Source organism: Oncorhynchus mykiss, chromosome 5 (genome assembly GCF_013265735.2).
Source record: "Oncorhynchus mykiss isolate Arlee chromosome 5, USDA_OmykA_1.1, whole genome shotgun sequence".
Taxonomy (NCBI): Eukaryota; Metazoa; Chordata; class Actinopteri; order Salmoniformes; family Salmonidae; genus Oncorhynchus; species Oncorhynchus mykiss.
Genome location: NC_048569.1, coordinates 4,614,501 through 4,638,782, shown reverse-complemented (window position 1 = coordinate 4,638,782; position 24,282 = coordinate 4,614,501). Strand labels below are relative to the sequence as shown.

Genomic DNA, 24,282 nt, shown 5'->3' with positions numbered 1-24,282 from the left:
ATATATATATATATATATATATATTTTGTACATATATCTGTACAAAAAAATATATATATATATATATTGTACATGTACAAAAAAAAAAAATATATATATATATATATATATATATGTATATGTATATGTATATATATGTATATGTATATGTATATATATGTATATGTATATGTATATATATGTATATGTATATGTATATATATGTATATGTATATGTATATATATGTATATATATGTATATATATGTATATGTATATATATATGTATATGTATATATATGTATATGTATATGTATATATATGTATGTGTATATATATGTATATGTATGTGTATATATATATATATATATGTATATATACATATATATATGTATATGTATATGTATATATATGTATATATATATATATATATATATATGTATATATATATATATATGTATGTATATATATGTATATATATATATATATATATATATATGTATATATATATATGTATATGTATATATATATATATATATGTATATATATATATATATATGTATATGTATATGTGTGTGTGTTTTTGGTGGTTTTATGGAACAGAACAGCACCTAAAGTTACTAGGACACCATGGGCTACTTCCTGGATGACCAGGCTAGGGGAGTGCACAGCTTCCTACATCAGAGCACAGGCATGGCTTGTAAACACACGTGACAAGTGCTGTTAGTGTGCTTTCTGTCAGTGTCACTCCTCGGGTGTTAGAGGCTGGGGGGAATTTAGCTGGTCGACCACGCTATTTGTTATAAAGACAGATAGGATCCGCCGACTGGACCAAATCACTCCTAGAAGTATAGAAATCCTCCGTTGAAACATGATGTCTGTATTGGGAAGGGCGACTCGGCTCATTCAATGTAAGTGGATGGGTAGCTACTTTGTGCTAATGTTAGCGAGCTAGCTGTACAGATAGCTGGTTAGTTAGCAAGTTAGCAGCAGCACAAGAACATGAACACAAGTTAACTGTATCTTTGACATGTATTTGCTGGATGGCTAGTTAGCTAATAGCCAAATGCTAGTTTATATTGCCCACCAGCAAGCCTTTTACCACACTCGCTAGCTAGTTAGCATTGGCTTTTTAACCTTCAGGTTGTGAATAAGGTATTTCGTGAGAGACCGGACTTCACCGATGCCTCAATATTATAGCATTATCTTCTCGTAAATATTTCAGTTTGAATTATAATCGCAATAATATGCCAAAAGCTAAACTAGCAAGTATTTCTTCTAGCTGGTTTGTTCGAAGGACTAACCACAAACATACTAATGTTTACTAAACCTTTTGTCAAACTGCTCTATGTCATATTATTGACCTCTTCCAGGAGTTAAATGAAACTGTGGAGAGAAAAAAATAGCTACTTAGGCTAAAATTGAGGCAATTAAACGTTTTAATTAGCTAATGCAACTCAAAGTTACACAACTGACATTTTGTTCAACTTGCATAATAATCGTGCGCCGCTTAGTGTTCACTGATTGCTACTGCAGCCAATTAGAAATATATATATATATATGTGTATATGTGTGTGTTTGGCAACTACTACTAGTCTACTAAACTATTCTTAATAACAAATACTAAAGTTGCCACTCCCAAGCTTGACTGGTAATACATGTTGGTAATGCCTTGAAATAATAATTGAAGTTTTGCTTTCAGAATGATTATAAAATATATATTTTTCCCCTATGTGTTTTAGTCATCGGCTTAGAAGGAAATATATCAATTTAAATGCCTGATTTTGACTTTAATCTTCTCTGTCTCTCTCTCCCTTCAGTTGCCAGGTGCAGTAACGCCGTAAGCCTGAGTGTTTCGACACCTCTCAGAAGACAGTCTAGTAGTGCAACCGTTGCAGCCTTCGCCCAGCCAGCCTCCACAGCGACCCCAGAAGCGGTAGAAAACAGGTCCGGTACAATAGACTAGAGAGAGGGAATTAAATATCCCTTTGATTCAAGTTCTCTTTTACCCTGTCGTCATTCATACCGAAATGTGTTGAGTGAGAAACTGCGTATGGACACTACCCTGTACTTCTATGTTGATGAAAAGGACTAAATTGAGGTCCAAGTGAAACAAATGTAGATACATGAAGCTGTGTAATGTGAGCTGTGTTGCTCACACACCCCCCCCAAAAAAAAGTATTGCAGACTGAAGTTCAATAAAGAGATGGGGTCTCTAAAAAAGGCCGCGGCCAAAATGTAGGACCATGCCGAGCTTCAGTGGGTTCATTACATGTAAGACTGAGCAAGCAACAAACTATTGTTTTTTTTGTGTGGCATCACTTCCTTCAATACAGGGCCTGGATAAATACCTACTGTCCACAGTATAGTACAGTAGTATAGGCCTAATTTGAGGGGGGGGGCGGATGCGTGCCAGTTGGTTATGTAGTTGGTAGAGCCCTCGTACGACCTCACTCCATGTGTTTCAATGGCAGCTCTTTCTGGATACATGTCTAGACAAGGGATATCTGCTTGGCTGTTTCAGTTCTGAATAGCACAGTACTACTGTGCATATCCACACAGAAACCTAAATACTTGGATACTTGCTTTAGACGTCTTGAGTTACAATTGTAAATAATGATACAGTATTAATGTAGCACTGTACTTATCCTTGCAGAAAGCCCAAAACGGGGATCCTAATGATGAACATGGGAGGACCTGAGAAACTGGACGATGTTCACGATTTCCTGCTGCGCCTCTTCTCCGACACCGATCTGATGAAGCTTCCTGTTCAGAAGTAAGTGGTCTCGCGCTCACACTGTGATGGCTCGGGAGTTATTTCCAGTGTTTTAAGGGTTTATGAAAAGAGTATTTACATATTGACTTTTACATGAGTCCTTTGTATTGGTGTCGACTTGACTGACCAGATGGGACTCATTCCCTCCCAAACAAAAAAGGGAGAAATCAATATTTTCAACCTACCTGACACCCCTACAAACAATAACCTCAAGTCAAAACCGTTACAACACACAAGGACAAGGTACATTTATGTTTGCCAGGCCCAAGATCGGTTCGTGCCGTCTTGCCATAAGTAGATTTCACTGAACAGCAATATGTAAAGTTTTGGTTTCATGAGCTGAAATAAAAGATCCCAGAAATGTTCCATATGCACAAAAAAGCTTATTTCTCTCAAATGATGTGGACAAATTTGTTTACATCCCTGTTTTTTTTTCTTCATATCCTGGACACTAAACTAAACTCTGTTTTAAAGTCACCAGTGGCCTGGTGGTTAAATCCCTGAACAGTTTCCTTCCTCTCCAGCAACTGAGCTGGGAAGGACGCCTGTATCTTTGCAGTGACTGGGTGTATTGACACACCATCCAAAGCCTAATTAATAACTTTACCATGCTCAAAGGGATATTCAGCGTCTGTTCTGTTTAAAAAATATAAAAAAATTATGAATAGGTGCCCTTAAATTCATTACTTGATTATTGAGGGACCTTGCAAATAATTGTATCTGTGGGGTACAGAGAAAAGATAAGACAATTGTTTCGGCTTTGGTATTATGTGTAGATTGGATGAAGAGGGAAAATTAATTTAATCCATTTTAAAATAAGGCTGTAATGTAAGAAAACATTTTGGGGGGTGAAAGGTCATGGCGTCTGAATACTGTTAGTTTTATTACTCCGGAAGTTGACATGATTTAGGACGCTGTGAATCTCTCTCCCTCCTCAGTCGACTTGGGCCCTTCATAGCGAAGCGGCGCACCCCTAAGATCCAGGAGCAGTACAGCCGGATCGGAGGAGGCTCTCCTATCAAGGCCTGGACCACCATGCAGGGGGAGGGCATGGTCAAACTGCTGGATGAGATGTGTCCGGAAACAGGTCAGACCATAACACTTCATAGCCCAGACATAACACTTCATAGCCCAGACATTACCTGGGTTCTGCACTAACTTTTTCCCCGGATGGTCGTAGGGCCCGGAACACATTTACATAGAATTTACAGACTGCAAATTGACCCGCAAGAAGCACAAATAGATATAACGTTTGACTAAAACGTAAATCTTTTCAAACCTTGTTTATCATTCGTGTGTGATCACATATTGCTCTATTACGTGTGAGAATACTTTAACAGATTTACAAAATTTAAAATCACTTGGAGATGATTTCCTGGTGTTTTACACTCTTATATCCAACAATAAAATAAATAAATATAAAATATAATTGAAGGTTTAAAAAAATATATATATATATATATATTTGCTCAGAACTTGGCCAAATAAACCCCCCCCCCCCCCCCCCCCCCCCCCCCCCCGTGGGACGGCAGTTGGAGGAACAAGAACCTGCCTGATAAAATGTGGCTAAAAGCTGCTTCTTCTCTCTAATCTATTGATAACCCGATACTTCGGTTGTAACTGGCTCTGTTACACTCACACATGTTACAGTTGATCGACAACATTAGCACTGTTAAAATACTTATAGACTCCTTCTTGTTTTTTGTTTTTTTCAACAATAGCCTTTATATAAAAAACAGAATGTCTCCGTTGCTGCTGCATGGGTTTATGGGTTGTCTTGCTTTGAATCAAACAAGCTATCATCTATTTTTATAACCTTTATTTAACTAGGCAAGTCAGTTAAGAACAAAATCTTATGTATAATGACGGCCTAGGAACAGTCCTCCTGCCGGGATGTGGGTCTGTGATCAAAAATATAGGGCAAAACACACATCACGACAAGAGACGATACGTACATAAAGAGAGACCTAAGACCTATTTCCTGGTTGACTCCTATCAACATCTCGGCTCTTTAGTGGTTTGTTAAGGCTGAATAAATACCACAGAATATGCCTAATTTTAAAAGCACAGTGATGAAGGAAATAAATAAAAAATGCTTGGCAGAGCCATATACCCTGGCTGATTGGTCGCACCCTTTAAAAAATATGTATTGTATAATTAAACATATATATTTTCATAATTGATGATGACCTGGCCTGTTCCATAATGTGCCTGCTGATAGGTGTGAGTGGAAGGAGAGCGTGTCACACACTGGTTACCTAGCCTATATGCTTTAGGCAGCAGCACGAACACTGGGGCCACACACGATGCCACAGTCGCCAAAACAAACAGGCTGAATGTTTCACCGCTGTCGTGTTGTAACGGCCGTTGACACTGGCTGGGGTGTGGTGGGGAGATAGTCGAGGAGTGTTTTGTTCCCACACCCCTACACCACACTTTACTGATAAGGGGGTGTGTGCTAAATGTGGGCCCGTCTTACATAATACCACTCTGTGGTTGGCCTAACTTGGAGAGTGTGTAGATGGCCTAATTCAATTATATTCCCTAAGTATATACTTTTTAATATCTATTTACTAATGCTGTAGATAGATGTGAAGTGAGATATCATTTTATTACTCAGCTTTACAGTTCTCACGTTTCTGTTTTACGTCTTACAGCGCCTCATAAGTTCTACATCGGGTTCCGCTACGTGCATCCTCTGACGGAGGAGGCTATTGAGGAGATGGAGAAGGATGGAGTAGAGAGAGCAGTGGCTTTCACACAGTACCCACAATACAGCTGTTCTACCACAGGTAGGCCCAGTACCCACAATACAGCTGTTCTACCACAGGTAGGCCCAGTACCCACAATACAGCTGCTCTACCACAGGTAGGCCCAGTACCCACAATACAGCTGCTCTACAACAGGTAGGCCCAGTACCCACAATACAGCTGCTCTACAACAGGTAGGCCCAGTACCCACAATACAGCTGCTCTACAACAGGTAGGCCCAGTACCCACAATACAGCTGCTCTACAACAGGTAGACCCAGTACCCAGTACAGCTGTTCTACCACAGGTAGGCCCAGTACCCACAATACAGCTGCTCTACAACAGGTAGACCCAGTACCCAGTACAGCACAGCTGCTCTACAACAGGTAGAACTGGGGTCGAGCTGCTCTACAACAGGTAGAACTGGGGTCGAGCTGACAAGGTAAAAAATCTTAGGTATCCCCCCCTTTTTTCTTTCCCACGTTCCCTAATAGAAGGTTGATGTACATTTTCCAATGTCCTCATAGTGCTTCACATTGTAACTCCCCTCGTCCACTACTGTCCCTGTTCTGCCCCCGTCGCCCACTCACATCTTGTGTCTTTAAAAAAACAAAGTTATTATGAGTAGAGTTAGTCTTGGCCTGGGAGTTACTGATAAGCGGACTTAATCTTGCTCTTATCGACACAGGGAGACTGAATACGCCACACCCTACATCCCATCCTCTTACTAGTGCTTTTGTAAAGAACTGTGTAAAACTGTTGAAGGGCTATGTAAACACATTACTGTTCAAAAGGTTTTTTTGGCGGGGGGGGGGGGGACTTAGAAATGCCCTTGTTATTTTTTTTGTTTTGTTGTCAATTTAAAAATAACATCAACAAAATTAATCAGAAATACAATGTAGATGTATTACTATTTATTTTCTTAATGGAATATCTACATAATATCTACATAGGTGTACAGAGGCCCATTTATCAGCAACCATCACTCCTGTGCTCCAATGGCACGTTGTGTTAGCTAATCCAAGTTGATCATTTAAAAAAGGCTAATTGTTAGAACCCTGATTTGATATCCCATTAAAAAATCTGCCGTTTTCCAGCTACAATAGTCATTAACAACATTGACAATGTCTACACTGTATTTCTGATCAATTTGATGTTTATCTTAATGGCCAAATTGTTTTTGCTTTTCTTCCAAAAACAAGGACATTTCTAAGTGACCCCCCACCCAGGAGGTCCGTGGGGCGACGCACAATTGGCCCAGCGTCGCCCGGGTTAGGGAGGGATGAGACAAGCTAGTAGCTACTAAAAACAATTGGATACCAGGAAATTGGGGAGAAAAAGGGGTAAAATAAACATAAATAAATGGTCACAGTTGAAAAGATGTCATGTTGATGTTATTTTAATGGTGTCGTTTTGTTGTTGAAAACAAGGCAGCAGTCTGAACGCTATCTACCGATACTACAGCAGCAGAGGAGACAGGCCTAAGATGAGGTGGAGTGTCATCGACCGCTGGCCCACACACCCCCTATTGGTCGAGGTGAGACTACCTAACTGTCTACAGTCAAAATGATTCAGCACGTAAGTTACGGGGGGTCTCAATTCCCTCTGATAACCTCAATGTTTTTTTCACCTGGATGGCAAATCCACTCACATTATCAGATTGTTATAGTCTGTTGAGGTTAAGAAAGGACAATAACTGACTTTAGTCGGGGGTTAACCCCAAAAAGGGAATACCCATTGCTATTCTGGAGTCACCCATGACCCTCATTTGAAGAGGAGGTGATGTTACTCTTGGTTAAAAATTGAACTGTAGTCATGGTTAAAGAACGGAACATGATGTCATGGATATATCTGGGCTGCCATTGGCTGTGTCTGAAAAGGAGCCCTATTCTATTACGTAGTGCACTCCTTTTCACTCACTCCATTTCTGTTCCAGGGGGGGGGGGGGGTTTAGCCCCTTTCTCTCCCTAATTTCGTGGTATCCAGTTGGTAGTAGTTACTGTCTTGTCTCATCGCTGCAATTCCTGTACGGACTCGGGAGAGACGAAGGTCGAGAGCCATGCGTCCTCCGAAACACGACCCAACCGAGCCAATCTGCTTCTTGCCAAACCCTCCCCTAACCTGGGAGACGCTGGACCAAATGTGCGTCGCCCCACGGAGCTCCCGGTCGAGGGCCCGGCTGCGACAGAGCCTGGGTTCGAACCCAGAACAGCACAGCCACAGACCACTGAGCCACCCGGGAGGCCCCTGTTCATTGTTTCTTCAGTCCTAGGAGTTGTTCGTTGTGGAGTTGTTCGTTGTGGAGTTGTTCGTGGTGGAGTCGTTCGTGGTGGAGTCGTTCGTGGTGGAGTCGTTCGTGGTGGAGTCGTTCGTGGGGGAGTCGTTCGTGGGGGAGTCGTTCGTGGGGGAGTCGTTCGTGGGGGAGTCGTTCGTGGGGGAGTCGTTCGTGGGGGAGTCGTTCGTGGGGGAGTCGTTCGTGGGGGAGTCGTTCGTGGGGGAGTCGTTCGTGGGGGAGTCGTTCGTGGGGGAGTCGTTCGTGGGGGAGTCGTTTGTTGTGGAGTCGTTTGTTGTGGAGTCGTTTGTTGTGGAGTCGTTTGTTGTGGAGTCGTTTGTTGTGGAGTCGTTTGTTGTGGAGTCGTTCGTTGTGGAGTTCCCAGAGTGACTTTGTTTACCTTTTCCATCCCCTGTTCCAGTGGGAAATTTAAAGTGAAAACTGAGTACGAAGAGAACATCTCTAGGACATGTCGTCCTACGTCAGTGTTGTGTTCATTAGGGCACCAAATGGAAGAAAATAGACTAAACCAAGGAGGGGACTACTAGAAAAGCTCTTTTTGTTGTTGTCGTTGTTGGTGGTTCTCCCTTTGCAAAATGTTTTAGTACGATGTGCACTAATAAAAACCGACACAGACAATCCCTCCGCGCAAAGAGCAGACTGATCGTTGAGTCATGGTGTAAATGTCTGCCTAATAATATCTGTGTTGTCTCTGCAGTGAGTCATGGTGTAGGTCACCATCAATAAAACGTGAAAGGGGGGGGGTTTGGGAGAGAGGAGACCCGCAGCTCCTCTATAATCATTGACTTGGATTGGTAAATAAATGTGTTAGCTATTTGGTTGTTATGTCATCACCTCTTCAAGAGCAGAGTCACAACTAAGTCGAAGTTTACATACACTTGGAGTTGCCATCACAAAGCCCTGACCTCAATCCCATAGAAAATCTGTGGGCAGAACTGAACATTTTTGTGCGAGCAAGGAGGCCTACAAACCTGACTCCGTTACAACAGCTGTCAGGAGGAATGGGCCAAAATTCACCCAACTTATTGTGGGAAGCTTGTGGAAGGCTTCCCGAAACGTTTGACCCAAGTTAAGCAATTTAAAGGCAATGCCACCAAATACTAATCGAGTGTATGTAAACTTCTGACCCACTGGGAATGTGATGAAAGAAATAAAAGCTGAAATAAATCATTCTCTCTACTATTATTCTGACATTTCACATTCTTAAAATGAAGTGGTTGATCCTAAGACAGGGAATTTTTACTAGGATTAAATGTCAGGAATTGTGTGAAAAACTGAGTTTTTAAATGTATTTGGCTAAAGTGTATGTAAACTTGCGACTTCAACTGTAGTTTTCAATGGTTTTATTGATTACGACATGTCCTAATAATATATCTGTATTTTCTCTGTAGTGTTTCTCCCAGCATGTCCTCAACGAGCTGCAGAAGTTTCCCTCAGAGAAGAGGGACGATGTGGTTATCCTGTTCTCAGCTCACTCGCTACCCTTGTCTGTGAGTACAGGACTGTTGCTAAGGACACGCATTCTAATCGTCATGACATCGGCATGTGTTGTACGCTAGACCTACAGTGGTGAGGGGGGAGGAGCTACTTACATGCCAGACATTATCAGTGGACATGAAACATGGATACTTTTTCTAGTAGGGATGTGTGACGGTTCAGTGTTGTACACTGGATCTGTGAGTATAGTATTCATAGATACATATCCCTCTGAGACGTTATCAGGACGTTAGTAATTGAGGATTTCATTGAAGACTCATGATACATGTTTTACCAAAAATAAACATTGGTAACTAAAACACTTTTAAGTTTTCGTTATATAAATCTATTTGATTTTTATTACATTTTGCTAGGGAAAAAGTTTAATGAGAAAGAAGGGGTAAGTGTTGTCTGTCAAGATGGGTAACCAGGCGAGTTTCCAGTGTTGTCTGTGTTGTCTCATTGTCGTCTCTCTGCAGGTGGTGAACAGGGGAGACCCGTACCCTCAGGAGGTTGGGGCCACTGTGCAGAGAGTCATGGAGAGACTAGGGCACTGTAATCCTTACCGCCTGGTCTGGCAGTCCAGGGTAAGGACCACACACACACACACACACACATGCTATGTTGTCTTTCATCTGTGGTGCAGAGAGAATTACAGCCTCAACTTAGATGACTTCTACACTCATGGTTACCTCTCCACGTTTCTAGTTCAGGGTCAACGCCCAGAGCCACTGGTTAAATAGTATTTTTCAGGACTGTGTTGTTGTTCTGTAGTGGTCTTGTGATGAAAGGGTTTCTCCATCAGGGCTGATGCAATACGGTGAAGGCGGTCCACTCTACCCCAGAATGAGTGGTGATGAAATCGCACTTCCTTTTGTTATAAAATACATTTTTTTTACCAAGATAAATGTTAGATTTTGTAGTTGTAGTCTTCAAAAGTTGTTTTCCGATGAGTCGAAAATAAAAGCTAAATTAGCCACAAGCTGCAAATGTAAAAGGCTTTGAAAATAAAAGATTAGTGTACGTTCAGCGCTCCGTTGACATTTTCACAGAGATACGCTTGTTTTTGTGTGTGAAATCATCGTTAAAAAAAGATCAGGAGTTTTTAATTCGTATGAAAATCGTCTACAAAAAAAAAATATGAAAAATGTTGTCTCAAAATCAAGTATCCCTCAGACTCTGCAGTGTCCGGGTTCGTTCCCAGGGCTGTCACAGCCGGCCGTGATCGGGAGATCCATGAGGCGGCGCACAATTGGCCCAGCGTCGTACGGGGAGGGTTTGGCCCAGCGTCGTCCGGGTTACTGGGAGGGTTTGGCCCAGCGTCGTCCGGGTTACGGGGAGGGTTTGGCCCAGCGTCGTCCGGGTTACGGGGAGTGTTTGGCCCAGCGTCGTCCGGGTTACTGGGAGGGTTTGGCCCAGCGTCGTCCGGGTTACGGGGAGGGTTTGGCCCAGCGTCGTCCGGGTTACGGGGAGGGTTTGGCCGGCCGGGATTTCCTTTTCCCATTGCGCTCTAGCGACTCCTTGTGGCGAGCCGGGTGGCTGCAAGCTGACTTCGCTCGCCAGCTGTACGGTGTGTCAAGAAGCAGAGCGGCTTGGCAGTGTCGTGTTTCAGAGGAAGCACGGCTCTCGACCTTCGCCTCTCCTGAGTCCGTACGGGAGTTGCAGCGATGGGACAATTCTGTAACTACCAATTGGATGTCACGAAAAAGGGGCCAAAACAAAATGAATGACCTCCGACCTCCTATATTGTTTTATGTCCTGCGGATTTGAGAAGAAAGATGACGAGTTTCAACGGGAAAGTGAGCCTGTCAGGTATTCAGGAGCCATAACACAGCATCCAGACGAGCTGACACAACAAAAATAAAATCAAGATCGACCACTTTATTCCTCTGGCCATTTGAATTATTCACCTTAGTTCTGGTCACTCTACAAGGGTGTAAACTGGAGGCACTTTACAAGGGTGTAAACTGGGCCACTCTACAAGGGTGTAAACTGGGCCACTCTACAAGGGTGTAAACTGGGCCACTCTACAAGGGTGTAAACTGGGCCACTCTACAAGGGTGTAAACTGGGCCACTCTACAAGGGTGTAAACTGGGCCACTCTACAAGGGTGTAAACTGGGCCACTCTACAAGGGTGTAAACTGGGCCACTCTACAAGGGTGTAAACTGGAGGCACTTTACGAGGGTGTAAACTGGAGGCACTTTACGAGGGTGTAAACTGGAGGCACTTTACGAGGGTGTAAACTGGAGGCACTTTACGAGGGTGTAAACTGGAGGCACTTTACGAGGGTGTAAACTGGAGGCACTTTACGAGGGTGTAAACTGGAGGCACTTTACGAGGGTGTAAACTGGAGGCACTTTACGAGGGTGTAAACTGGAGGCACTTTACGAGGGTGTAAACTGGAGGCACTTTACGAGGGTGTAAACTGGAGGCACTTTACGAGGGTGTAAACTGGAGGCACTTTACGAGGGTGTAAACTGGAGACACTTTACGAGGGTGTAAACTGGGACACTCTACGAGGGTGTAAACTGGGACACTCTACGAGGGTGTAAACTGGGACACTCTACGAGGGTGTAAACTGGGCCACTCTACAAGGGTGTAAACTGGGCCACTCTACAAGGGTGTAAACTGGGCCACTCTACAAGGGTGTAAACTGGGCCACTCTACAAGGGTGGTCATTGGTCTTATTGAGGTCAAACACAGGGCTGAGGTCATTGGTCTTATTGAGGTAGAAACACAGGGCTGAGACTGAGAGTAGACAGCATCTGATATGATACATGTTGACCAACCCTGTGGTGATCAGTATGTAATGCCAGTCTATATGTGGTGGCCCTGACCCTTGTGACCCTTGACTGACACATCACATAATAATTAGTTCAGCCACAGCATATTTTATTTAACCTTTTATTTAACTAGGCAAGTCAGTTAATTTACAATGACGGCCTACACCGGCCAAACCTCGAACGACGCTGCGCCGCCCTGTGGTACTCCCAATCACGGCCGGATGTGATACAGCCTGGATTCGAACCAGGGACTGCAGTTTAACACCCATGGATCTTCTAAATACAATATCGTCGTATCAATTTGGTTAGAACTCTTAATGTATTCACATAGTTAATGCTCTGTCTTAATTTGAAAAGCCTGAATCACTTTTTAATGATGTAGAGTCTATTATGACTCATGTGAAATGAACTTAGTTATATATTTTTTGCCTTGCCATTTCAGAGAATGTCCATGGTATATCTGCGTTAATAGTGGAATGATGCTGTTTCATAGTATTACAAACCTGCCAGTGCTGTGATTGGCTGTGATATTCGCCTATTGATTTCTCCTGCAGGAGCGGCATCTGTGTTTTTGTCTAGTAGAAATCGAGTCAAGTGGCCAATGTAGAAATCGCTCTGTCATTTCCTAGTTGCAAAATTTGTTTTTACTTCTCTCAATTTTTGTTTATGTGAGAAAACAAACACTGAATAGTATAGAGGGGATTCATTGTACCATCTAAATCGCTGTGAAATATATTTTCGATAACAAATATTTTTTTTTTTTCCAGCTTGTGGGCCAAAACCAGAAGACCAAGGCTAAAGCATCAGTCTCCCATGTTTAATTTTTTATTTTATTTTGTTCAACCTTTATTTAACCTTTTTTTCAACCCTTATTTAACCTTTTTTATTTAAACTAGGCAAGTCGGTCAAGAACGGCCTACACCGGCCAATCCCGGACGACGATGGGACAATTGTATGCCGCCCTTGCGGGACTCCCAATCACGGCCGGTCGGTAGTGACGCCACTTAGCACTGAGATGCAGTGCCCTTAGACCGCTGCCCCGGAGCCCGAGTGGCGGAGGAATGGGATGTGGGGGAGATTTTGTCACCTCGTTTCCACATATGAAATTCAGAGAATTTCTTGGTGCGGCAGCTTTTCAAAATAAATCGGACTTCATTGTCCTCTCAGACAGATGATTGTGTCTCTGTCCTCTCTAGGTTGGTCCTATGCCGTGGCTGGGCCCTCAGACAGATGATTGTGTCTCTGTCCTCTCTAGGTCTGTCCTATGCCGTGGCTGGGCCCTCAGACAGATGATTGTGTCTCTGCCCTCTCTAGGTTGGTCCTATGCCGTGGCTGGGCCCTCAGACAGATGATTGTGTCTCTGTCCTCTCTAGGTCTGTCCTATGCCGTGGCTGGGCCCTCAGACAGATGATTGTGTCTCTGCCCTCTCTAGGTTGGTCCTATGCCGTGGCTGGGCCCTCAGACAGATGATTGTGTCTCTGTCCTCTCTAGGTCTGTCCTATGCCGTGGCTGGGCCCTCAGACAGATGATTGTGTCTCTGTCCTCTCTAGGTTGGTCCTATGCCGTGGCTGGGCCCTCAGACAGATGATTGTGTCTCTGTCCTCTCTAGGTCTGTCCTATGCCGTGGCTGGGCCCTCAGACAGATGATTGTGTCTCTGTCCTCTCTAGGTCGGTCCTATGCCGTGGCTGGGCCCTCAGACAGATGATTGTGTCTCTGTCCTCTCTAGGTTGGTCCTATGCCGTGGCTGGGCCCTCAGACAGATGATTGTGTCTCTGTCCTCTCTAGGTTGGTCCTATGCCGTGGCTGGGCCCTCAGACAAATGATTGTGTCTCTGTCCTCTCTAGGTCGGTCCTATGCCGTGGCTGGGCCCTCAGACAGATGATGTCATCAAAGGTCTGTGTGAACGGGGGAAGAAAAACCTGCTGCTGGTCCCCATCGCCTTCACCAGCGACCACATCGAAACGCTGCATGAACTGGACATCGAGTACTCTCAGGTGCTGGGAGAGGAGGTACGTGTCTGTGTGAGCTGGACATCGAGTACTCTTGATGGGAGAGGAGGTACGTGTCTGTGTGAGCTGGACATCAAGTACTCTCAGGTGCTGGGAGAGGAGGTACGTGTCTGTGTGAGCTGGACATCGAGTACTCTTGATGGGAGAGGAGGTACGTGTCTGTGTGAGCTGGACATCGAGTACTCTTGATGGGAGAGGAGGTACGTGTCTGTGTGAGCTGGACATCGAGTACTCTTGATGGGAGAGGTCAGTGACTGTTCCTTACACAGCTACTTACCTAATCTATAGCCACCATACTAATCACAGATCAGTTAGGGGTCTCTGTCTCTCTCTCTCACTCTCCGTCTCTCTCTCTCACTCCCCGTCTCTCTCTCTCTCACTCCCCGTCTCTCTCTCTCTCACTCCCCGTCTCTCTCTCTCTCACTCCCCGTCTCTCTCTCTCTCACTCCCCGTCTCTCTCTCTCTCACTCCCCGTCTCTCTCTCTCTCTCTCCCCGTCTCTCTCTCTCTCACTCCCCGTCTCTCTCTCTCACTCCCCTCAGTCTACCACTATTGAAGTTTTAAAGTACACTGTCCCGTCCACCAGTCTAACGTCTCCAGAATATTACTGACCGTACAGGAGAATTCGATGTTTTGCTGTTGTTTTACCTTCCTGCTTGTTGTGGTGCACAGTTAACCAAGTCCTATGTTCTCTCTCAGTGTGGCGTAGAAAACATCAGAAGGGCTGAATCTCTGAATGGAAACCCAATATTTTTCCAGGTACTGGAGGCATCTGACATATATAAATATATATATTTGAACTGTTTTCTTCACTTTATACATACGGGGTCATATGTCGTCCAACTTACATTTTGTGAACTTGCTCTGCCTTGTTTTACACACGTAAATCTTGTTCCGTGGAAACTATTCCAGGCGTTTTTAAAGTCTCCGATTATTTATTCATTTTAAACGCTGCTGCCTTCAGATTCGAAACTGTTGAAGTGTTTTGTAGCATCGTTAGCTAACGTGTGTTAGTGACTGTAAGAGTTTCTCCTCTGTAAAGCCTAAATTGTGTGTCCCACAGATTCAAGTGGTTAAAATATGACATTGTAATTCCAGATGAGGCTAAACATGTTCCAGGTGATATGGTCCTAAAGTACAAAATGACGACTGTGCAAAACGTTGAAATCCAAAAGAAAGAATGGAAAACTGTCTCTCTACTTATAGGTGTCTTCCATCAGCTCAATCCAGCTGTTAGTTAATGACGACATCTTTACCCATAAACCCTTCATTCTCTGTTCTTACAGGGAAACCGTAGGTTTCCAATCAATCAAATCAAATTTGTTTATATAGCCCTTCGTACATCGGCTGATATCTCAAAGTGCAGTACAAAAACCCAGCCTAAAACCCCAAACAGCAAGCAATGCAGGTGTAGAAGCACGGTGGCTAGGAAAAACTCCCTAGAAAGGCCAGAACCTAGGAAGAAACCTAGAGAGGAACCAGGCTATGTGGGGTGGCCAGTCCTCTTCTGGCTGTGCCAGGTGGAGATTATAACAGAACATGGCCAAGATGTTCAAATGTTCATAAATGACCAGCATGGTCAAATAATAAAACCGGACAGGAAGATCACGTCTGTGACTCAACCTTCCTAGGGACGGCGTGGACCATTGGCTAGGCAGACCATTCCATAAAGATGGAGGTTTGTGTCTCTCACATGGCTAGCCAGACCATTCCATAAAGATGGAGGTTTGTGTCTCTCACATGGCTAGCCAGACCATTCCATAAAGATGGAGGTTTGTGTCTCTCACATGGCTAGCCAGACCATTCCATTAAGATGGAGATCTGTGTCTCTCACATGGCTAGCCAGACCATTCCATAAAGATGGAGGTTTGTGTCTCTCACATGGCTAGCCAGACCATTCCATAAAGATGGAGGTTTGTGTCTCTCACATGGCTAGCCAGACCATTCCATAAAGATGGAGGTTTACTTCTCTCACATGGCTAGCCAGACCATTCCATAAAGATGGAGGTTTGTGTCTCTCACATGGCTAGCCAGACCATTCCATAAAGATGGAGGTTTGTGTCTCTCACATGGCTAGCCAGACCATTCCATTAAGATGGAGGTCTGTGTCTCTCACATGGCTAGGCAGACCATTCCATAAAGATGGAGGTTTACGTCTCTCACATGGCTAGCCAGACCATTCCATAAAGATGGAGGTTTGTGTCTCTCACATGGCTAGCCAGACCATTCCATTAAGATGGAGGTCTGTGTCTCTCACATGGCTAGTCAGACCATTCCATTAAGATGGAGGTCTGTGTCTCTCACATGGCTAGCCAGACCATTCCATAAAGATGGAGGTCTGTGTCTCACATGGCTAGCCAGACCATTCCATAAAGATGGAGGTCTGTGTCTCTCACATGGCTAGGCAGACCATTCCATTAAGATGGAGGTCTGTGTCTCTCACATGGCTAGGCAGACCATTCCATAAAGATGGAGGTCTGTGTCTCTCACATGGCTAGTCAGACCATTCCATAAAGATGGGGGTCTGTGTCTCTCACATGGCTAGCCAGACCATTCCATAAAGATAGAGGTATACGTCTCTCACATGGCTAGCCAGACCATTCCATAAAGATGGAGGTCTGTGTCTCTCACATGGCTAGTCAGACCATTCCATAAAGATGGAGGTCTGTGTCTCTCACATGGCTAGGCAGACCATTCCATAAAGATGGAGGTTTGTGTCTCTCACATGGCTAGGCAGACCATTCCATAAAGATGGAGGTCTGTGTGTCTCACATGGCTAGGCCTCTCACATGGCTAGGCAGACCATTCCATTAAGATGGAGGTCTGTGTCTCTCACATGGCTAGCCAGACCATTCCATAAAGATGGAGGTCTGTGCCTCTCACATGGCTAGCCAGACCATTCCATAAAGATGGAGGTTTGTGTCTCTCACATGGCTAGGCAGACCATTCCATAAAGATGGAGTTTTGTGTCTCTCACATGGCTAGCCAGACCATTCCATAAAGATAGAGGTATACGTCTCTCACATGGCTAGCCAGACCATTCCATAAAGATAGAGGTATACGTCTCTCACATGGCTAGCCAGACCATTCCATAAAGATGGAGGTCTGTGTCTCTCACATGGCTAGGCAGACCATTCCATTAAGATGGAGGTCTGTGTCTCTCACATGGCTAGGCAGACCATTCCATAAAGATGGAGTTTTGTGTCTCTCACATGGCTAGCCAGACCATTCCATAAAGATAGAGGTATATGTCTCTCACATGGCTAGCCAGACCATTCCATAAAGATGGAGGTTTGTGTCTCTCACATGGCTAGCCAGACCATTCCATAAAGATGGAGGTCTGTGCCTCTCACATGGCTAGTCAGACCATTCCATAAAGATGGAGGTCTGTGCCTCTCACATGGCTAGCCAGACCATTCCATAAAGATGGAGGTCTGTGCCTCTCACATGGCTAGCCAGACCATTCCATAAAGATAGAGGTATACGTCTCTCACATGGCTAGCCAGACCATTCCATTAAGATGGAGGTCTGTGCCTCTCACATGGCTAGCCAGACCATTCCATAAAGATAGAGGTATACGTCTCTCACATGGCTAGTCAGACCATTCCATAAAGATGGAGGTCTGTGCCTCTCACATGGCTAGCCAGACCATTCCATAAAGATAGAGGTATACGTCTCTCACATGGCTAGCCAGACCATTCCATTAAGATGGAGGTCTGTGCCTCTCACATGGCTAGCCAGACCATTCCATTAAGATGGAGGTCTGTGCCTCTCACATGGCTAGCCAGACCATTCCATAAAGATAGAGGTATACGTCTCTCACATGGCTAGCCAGACCATTCCATTAAGATGGAGGTCTGTGCCTCTCACATGGCTAGCCAGACCATTCCATAAAGATAGAGGTATACGTCTCTCACATGGCTAGCCAGACCATTCCATAAAGATAGAGGTATACGTCTCTCACATGGCTAGCCAGACCATTCCATTAAGATGGAGGTCTGTGTCTCTCACATGGCTAGCCAGACCATTCCATAAAGATAGAGGTATACGTCTCTCACATGGCTAGCCAGACCATTCCATTAAGATGGAGGTTTGTGTCTCTCACATGGCTAGCCAGACCATTCCATAAAGATGGAGGTATACGTCTCTCACATGGCTAGCCAGACCATTCCATAAAGATGGAGGTATACGTCTCTCACATGGCTAGCCAGACCATTCCATAAAGATGGAGGTTTACACCTCTCACATGGCTAGCCAGACCATTCCATAAAGATGGAGGTCTGTGTCTCTCACATGGCTAGCCAGACCATTCCATAAAGATGGAGGTCTGTGTCTCTCACATGGCTAGCCAGACCATTCCATAAAGATGGAGGTCTGTGTCTCTCACATGGCTAGCCAGACCATTCCATAAAGATGGAGGTATACGTCTCTCACATGGCTAGCCAGACCATTCCATTAAGATGGAGGTCTGTGTCTCTCACATGGCTAGCCAGACCATTCCATAAAGATGGAGGTCTGTGTCTCTCACATGGCTAGCCAGACCATTCCATAAAGATGGAGGTCTGTGTCTCTCACATGGCTAGCCAGACCATTCCATAAAGATGGAGGTCTGTGTCTCTCACATGGCTAGCCAGACCATTCCATAAAGATGGAGGTCTGTGTCTCTCACATGGCTAGCCAGACCATTCCATAAAGATGGAGGTCTGTGTCTCTCACATGGCTAGCCAGACCATTCCATAAAGATGGAGGTCTGTGTCTCTCACATGGCTAGCCAGACCATTCCATAAAGATGGAGGTCTGTGTCTCTCACATGGCTAGCCAGACCATTCCATAAAGATGGAGGTCTGTGTCTCTCACATGGCTAGCCAGACCATTCCATTAAGATGGAGGTCTGTGTCTCTCACATGGCTAGCCAGACCATTCCATAAAGATGGAGGTATACGTCTCTCACATGGCTAGCCAGACCATTCCATTAAGATGGAGGTCTGTGTCTCTCACATGGCTAGCCAGACCATTCCATAAAGATGGAGGTCTGTGTCTCTCACATGGCTAGCCAGACCATTCCATAAAGATGGAGGTCTGTGTCTCTCACATGGCTAGCCAGACCATTCCATTAAGATGGAGGTCTGTGTCTCTCACATGGCTAGCCAGACCATTCCATAAAGAAGGAGGTATACGTCTCTCACATGGCTAGCCAGACCATTCCATTAAGATGGAGGTCTGTGTCTCTCACATGGCTAGTCAGACCATTCCATAAAGATAGAGGTATACGTCTCTCACATGGCTAGCCAGACCATTCCATAAAGATGGAGGTCTGTGTCTCTCACATGGCTAGCCAGACCATTCCATAAAGATGGAGGTATACGTCTCTCACATGGCTAGCCAGACCATTCCATTAAGATGGAGGTCTGTGTCTCTCACATGGCTAGCCAGACCATTCCATAAAGATGGAGGTCTGTGTCTCTCACATGGCTAGCCAGACCATTCCATAAAGATGGAGGTCTGTGTCTCTCACATGGCTAGCCAGACCATTCCATAAAGATGGAGGTCTGTGTCTCTCACATGGCTAGCCAGACCATTCCATAAAGATGGAGGTCTGTGTCTCTCACATGGCTAGCCAGACCATTCCATAAAGATGGAGGTCTGTGTCTCTCACATGGCTAGCCAGACCATTCCATAAAGATGGAGGTCTGTGTCTCTCACATGGCTAGCCAGACCATTCCATAAAGATGGAGGTCTGTGTCTCTCACATGGCTAGCCAGACCATTCCATAAAGATGGAGGTCTGTGTCTCTCACATGGCTAGCCAGACCATTCCATAAAGATGGAGGTCTGTGTCTCTCACATGGCTAGCCAGACCATTCCATTAAGATGGAGGTCTGTGTCTCTCACATGGCTAGCCAGACCATTCCATAAAGATGGAGGTATACGTCTCTCACATGGCTAGCCAGACCATTCCATTAAGATGGAGGTCTGTGTCTCTCACATGGCTAGCCAGACCATTCCATAAAGATGGAGGTATACGTCTCTCACATGGCTAGCCAGACCATTCCATTAAGATGGAGGTTTACGTCTCTCACATGGCTAGCCAGACCATTCCATAAAGACAACACCAAGTGTCACAATAGCATCAAGAAAAGGCTACTCATTTACATATTTAACATAATGAAGTTTACATACATTCCTCTCGCGATAATAATCATGTTTTCTACATTTTCTATGCGTCTCATAAATCAGCCAAAAATGTCCATACATTTTCTTTCTGACCATCAAAAATGACTTTAGCAATGTGTGTTACATGGATGTGTAGACAGCCCGAGCGTTGGATAAAGCACCCTGTCACTGTTAATCATTCAATATCCCCAGTACCAAGCAAATACTGGGCACATACGGCTTCTCGCTCTGACTCCGAGAGATGGCGAGACTTTAAACAGTAGTGCTGGAATCAAAGATGTTCAGAGAGCCGTTATGAAACAGCAGCCCCTCCATGACCTCTTATCTGTGAGGGGTTCGTTTGAAGAGGGAGGGAGAGAGGCACCGTGGGTAGTGCTACTCAGACCGAGCAGACCCCCAGCTAGCTAGCTGAGCTGGGAAGAAAGCCCTAGGGAACAGCTGGTCAACAAAGGGATTGGTCTATCCCTCTTCTCCGTCCCTCCCTCCGGCCAAGCTCAGCCCTCCTAAAAGGCCGTCTCTCTCTCACTTTCTGGCACACTACCCCCTCACTCGGCCCCCTCACCTTCACTCGGCCCCCTCACTCGGGCTCCTCTGCGTACTATGTATTTATTTTGAGGTGTTCATTTTGTTTATGGTGAGGTTGCTTATGGGTAAGCATTTATTTTTATATATATGTATATATATGACAACTGAACTTTGACCCTTGACCCTCCTCTCTCAGGCTCTGGCAGACCTGGTCCAAACCCACCTGAGGTCAGGCGAGTCCTGCTCCCGTCAGCTCACCCTGCGCTGCCCACTGTGTACCAACCCCACCTGCGGAGAAACCAAGGCCTTCTTCGCTAATCAGAAATGACCCTCCTCTTCCTCCTCAACCGTTTTCTAGTGTTGCAAACTGCAGATAACTATCCCCCCCCCCCACCCTCAAAAAAAAGTCCTGATTTCCCTGAAATCCTATTTGAAGGATTCCGGACTTCCTACTTATTTCTTCCTGATTCCTGGATACTTCCAATCGGGATTTCTAGAACAGCTGGGAATTCTGAGAGTCACCTACCTTCTACCCATCTGTTACTACGGGACAGAGCACACGTTTCCAAGTAACTACCAGAAGAAGAAGAAGCAGACAATCTAGGAAAGAAGCTGTCTATACGCATCGCATTAAAGCTATAAGACAAGTAGAGTTGCACTTATTTTGCCCCCCCCCCTCCTCCCCTGTCCCCTCCCCCGTCCTGTCCCCTACCCCCCCCCCTCCCCCGCCCCCCCCCCCCCCCCCCCCCCGTCCTGTCCCCTCCCCTGTCCCCTCCCCCGTCCCCTCCCTCGTCCCCCCCACCACTCACATTCCATCTGTTGAATCCCTGGAAAACTATGTCCATTCATCCCTCCATCCTCTTTCCAGGAAGATAAACTGGACTGTATCCTTTCTGACCTGGTGCTTGTCCAGTTGGTTTGTACGTCATGCTCAGGGACAGTGGTGAAGCGTGTCTCCCCCCCCCCCCCCACCCCATTCTGGTATGTCATCCACAGTGTCTCTTTGAGAACCTCTCTGAAGCCTGGTGGACTGTCCCCTGCTTTGAGAACCTCTCTGAAGCCTGTTGGACTGTCCCCTGCTTTGAGACCCTCTATCTCCTCTCGGCCTCTAGAGAATCCCTGCTTCCATCTTTGTAGAGGCACTGCTCATCCAGAGTCGATGCTCTTAACTTTCCCACCCAGCAGCCTCCTCTGACCTCTCACCTCTCCGCTGACCTCTAATCTGTTATAGGGAACCATAATCCCTGGTTAAACTTCCACAAACTTCCGCTGGCCTCTCACCTCCCCCATCCCTCTCTCTCCCTGGCTGACCTCTCACCTCCCTTCTGCAGTGTCCCCCATCCCTGTCTCTCCCCGACTGACCTCTCACCTCCCCCATCCCTGTCTCTCCCGGCTGACCTCTCACCTCCCCCATCCCTGTCTCTCCCCGGCTAACCTCTCACCTCCCCCATCCCTGTCTCTCTCCCCGGCTGACCTCTCACCTCCCTGCTTCAGTGTCCCCCATCCCTGCCTCTCTCCCCGGCTGGCCTCTCACCTCCCCCATCCCTGTCTCTCTCCCTGGCTGACCTCTCACCTCCCTGCTTCAGTGTCCCCCATCCCTGTCTCTCTCCCCGGCTGGCCTCTCACCACCCCCATCCCTGTCTCTCCCGGCTGGCCTCTCACCTCCCTGCTTCAGTGTCTCCCATCCCTGTCTATCCCGGCTGACCTCTCACCTCCCCCGTCCCTGTCTCTCTCCCCGGCTGACCTCTCACCTCCCTCAGCTCTGAACCTGTTACCGGTCTAACTATGGGCTCCATGGCCTCATCCATCTAACCTGAGCTGTGTTGTAGCTGCTGCTGTTTAGACAGACAGACACATTCTTAGCGACGAGCAGCGTTGACGTGCTTCTCCCGTTGTCCTCGGTCGGTCGGAGTAACATGACATAACGTGCCTTTTTTTACACTTGCTCTTCGAACATTGATTCAACTCTGTGCTTTTTTTAAATTATTTTTACATGTAATATACTCATGTGAAAATTTACCCGGGTCGTGTTCATCTGGGCACACCGTAACTAAACGTTTTAAATCATTTCCTAAACCCCCCCCCCCCCCCCCAACAAAAAAAAAGTAAATGAGGGTCTCTTATTGGACAAGTTGGAGACTCTGTTTTCAGCCGTTTTCTTCTGTTACCTGCCTGCTGAACACAATCCCCATTTTCTAATGTATTTAAAGAAGTCATCTGTAAATCATGTTGAATAATCTTGGATGTGTGGATACTATAGTTTAAATAAGACATACCATCTCCATTGTTGAAAAGTCGTTTCTGATTGGGTTTGAAGAGAATTCTAGAGCGTGCATTACTTCCCTATAACGCACGGTATATCAGCACGGTTGAATTCAATGACTTTCGTTCACTCTTACATGTTTGGTTTTAAGGTGCTTTTGAAATCAAAAGTCAAATTGAGAACAGTATTGGCAGTGTTGAATTCAATTTTCATCCTAGCAAACTAAGACTGATAGTTTGGTTCGCTAAACTAAGCAAGTCTGTCTGTTTTGGTTACCACAGCAACTACTGTAGCTATCCGGTCAACTTGCTAGCTTCTTCAGTGGACGTTGAACACAATATCTACCCGCAAATGTGTTCAATTACAGCCAATGGTATCGAAGGGATAAATCAACTCGGGGGAGGCTATATGCGTTCTCTGGAAATTAACCTCCCACGGAATTGCATTAAGTCCACTCTGCTAGCACGTCGTGGGAACGCACTTTTTCACGTCGTTAATTATTTTCCATAGAACACACAGCCCCTCATTGATTATCCCTTACATATATGATTTGTGTGTGTGTGAATGTATAGTGAAGAGATGCGGCTTCATGTTACATCGTTGTCATTTTTTTTTTTTAATAAGTATATTTATTTCTGTCTGTCATAAAACACCACCTGCTCTGCTGTTCAAAATGTGTTATATAATTTTTACTGGAATACAACATTAACAACAAGTCTTCCACGACATCTAATAAAAATGGACAACATTAAAAACATTTTGCATCATTTCATCAGATCTTCAACAACCCAGTCCTATATCTGGGGGGGTTGGGGCTATTGGAGGAGGGTGGGGCTATTGGAGGAGGGTGGGGCTATTGGAGGAGGGTGGGGCTATTGGAGGAGGGTGGGGCTATTGGAGGAGGGAGGGGCTATTGGAGGAGGGAGGGGCTATTGGAGGAGGGAGGGGCTATTGGAGGAGGGAGGGGCTATTGGAGGAGGGAGGGGCTGTTGGAGAGGGAGGGGCTGTTGGAGAGGGAGGGGCTATTGGAGAGGGAGGGGCTATGAGAGGAGAGGGAGGGGCAACTCCGGTTGGCACAGCAGCAGGAACCTCCTGGTAATTGAAAAGCTGGAGCTTTTCTCCATTGATTTCTTGAAGGAGGGGGATGAAGAGAGAAGGGTGTACAGTTTGGCTGGCGGGGGAGGGGGACAGGTGGATGAGGAGGAAGTGTGTTCAGCAGCAGGGTACTGAGAGGTGAGGAGGAATGAAATGAGAG

General features: G+C 45.5%; 1 protein-coding gene across 6 annotated transcripts; it reads left to right on the top strand.

The window, feature by feature from the left end:
• The first annotated feature begins 651 nt into the window (after positions 1–651).
• On the top strand, positions 652–23,782 carry fech (ferrochelatase). 6 transcript variants are annotated; one of them, XM_036976628.1, is made up of 11 exons: positions 652–889; positions 1,799–1,925; positions 2,635–2,754; positions 3,693–3,841; positions 5,412–5,546; positions 6,934–7,040; positions 9,188–9,286; positions 9,752–9,859; positions 13,903–14,169; positions 14,766–14,825; positions 20,961–23,782. In XM_036976628.1, exons 1-11 carry the CDS (start codon positions 850–852, stop codon positions 21,090–21,092), a joined length of 1,344 nt encoding a protein of 447 aa, XP_036832523.1. In that variant the 5' UTR covers positions 652–849; the 3' UTR covers positions 21,093–23,782. The 6 variants fall into 6 exon arrangements, 5 of the variants coding, with proteins under 5 accessions (XP_036832523.1, XP_036832524.1, XP_036832525.1 ...); XM_036976629.1 differs by having other exon boundaries at positions 681–889; positions 13,903–14,067; XR_005051626.1 differs by lacking the exon at positions 20,961–23,782 and having other exon boundaries at positions 681–889; positions 13,903–14,313; positions 14,766–14,806.
• Positions 23,783–24,282: the final 500 nt, after the last annotated feature.

Excerpts from the sequence above, each read along its gene's own strand:
- fech (XM_036976628.1), top strand. The coding sequence starts at position 850 with ATGATGTCTGTATTGGGAAGGGCGACTCGGCTCATTCAAT. Across the intron at positions 2,755-3,692 it reads ATGAAGCTTCCTGTTCAGAA|TCGACTTGGGCCCTTCATAG; the intron begins GTAAGTGGTCTC and ends CTCCCTCCTCAG. Across the intron at positions 9,860-13,902 it reads GCCTGGTCTGGCAGTCCAGG|GTCGGTCCTATGCCGTGGCT; the intron begins GTAAGGACCACA and ends TGTCCTCTCTAG.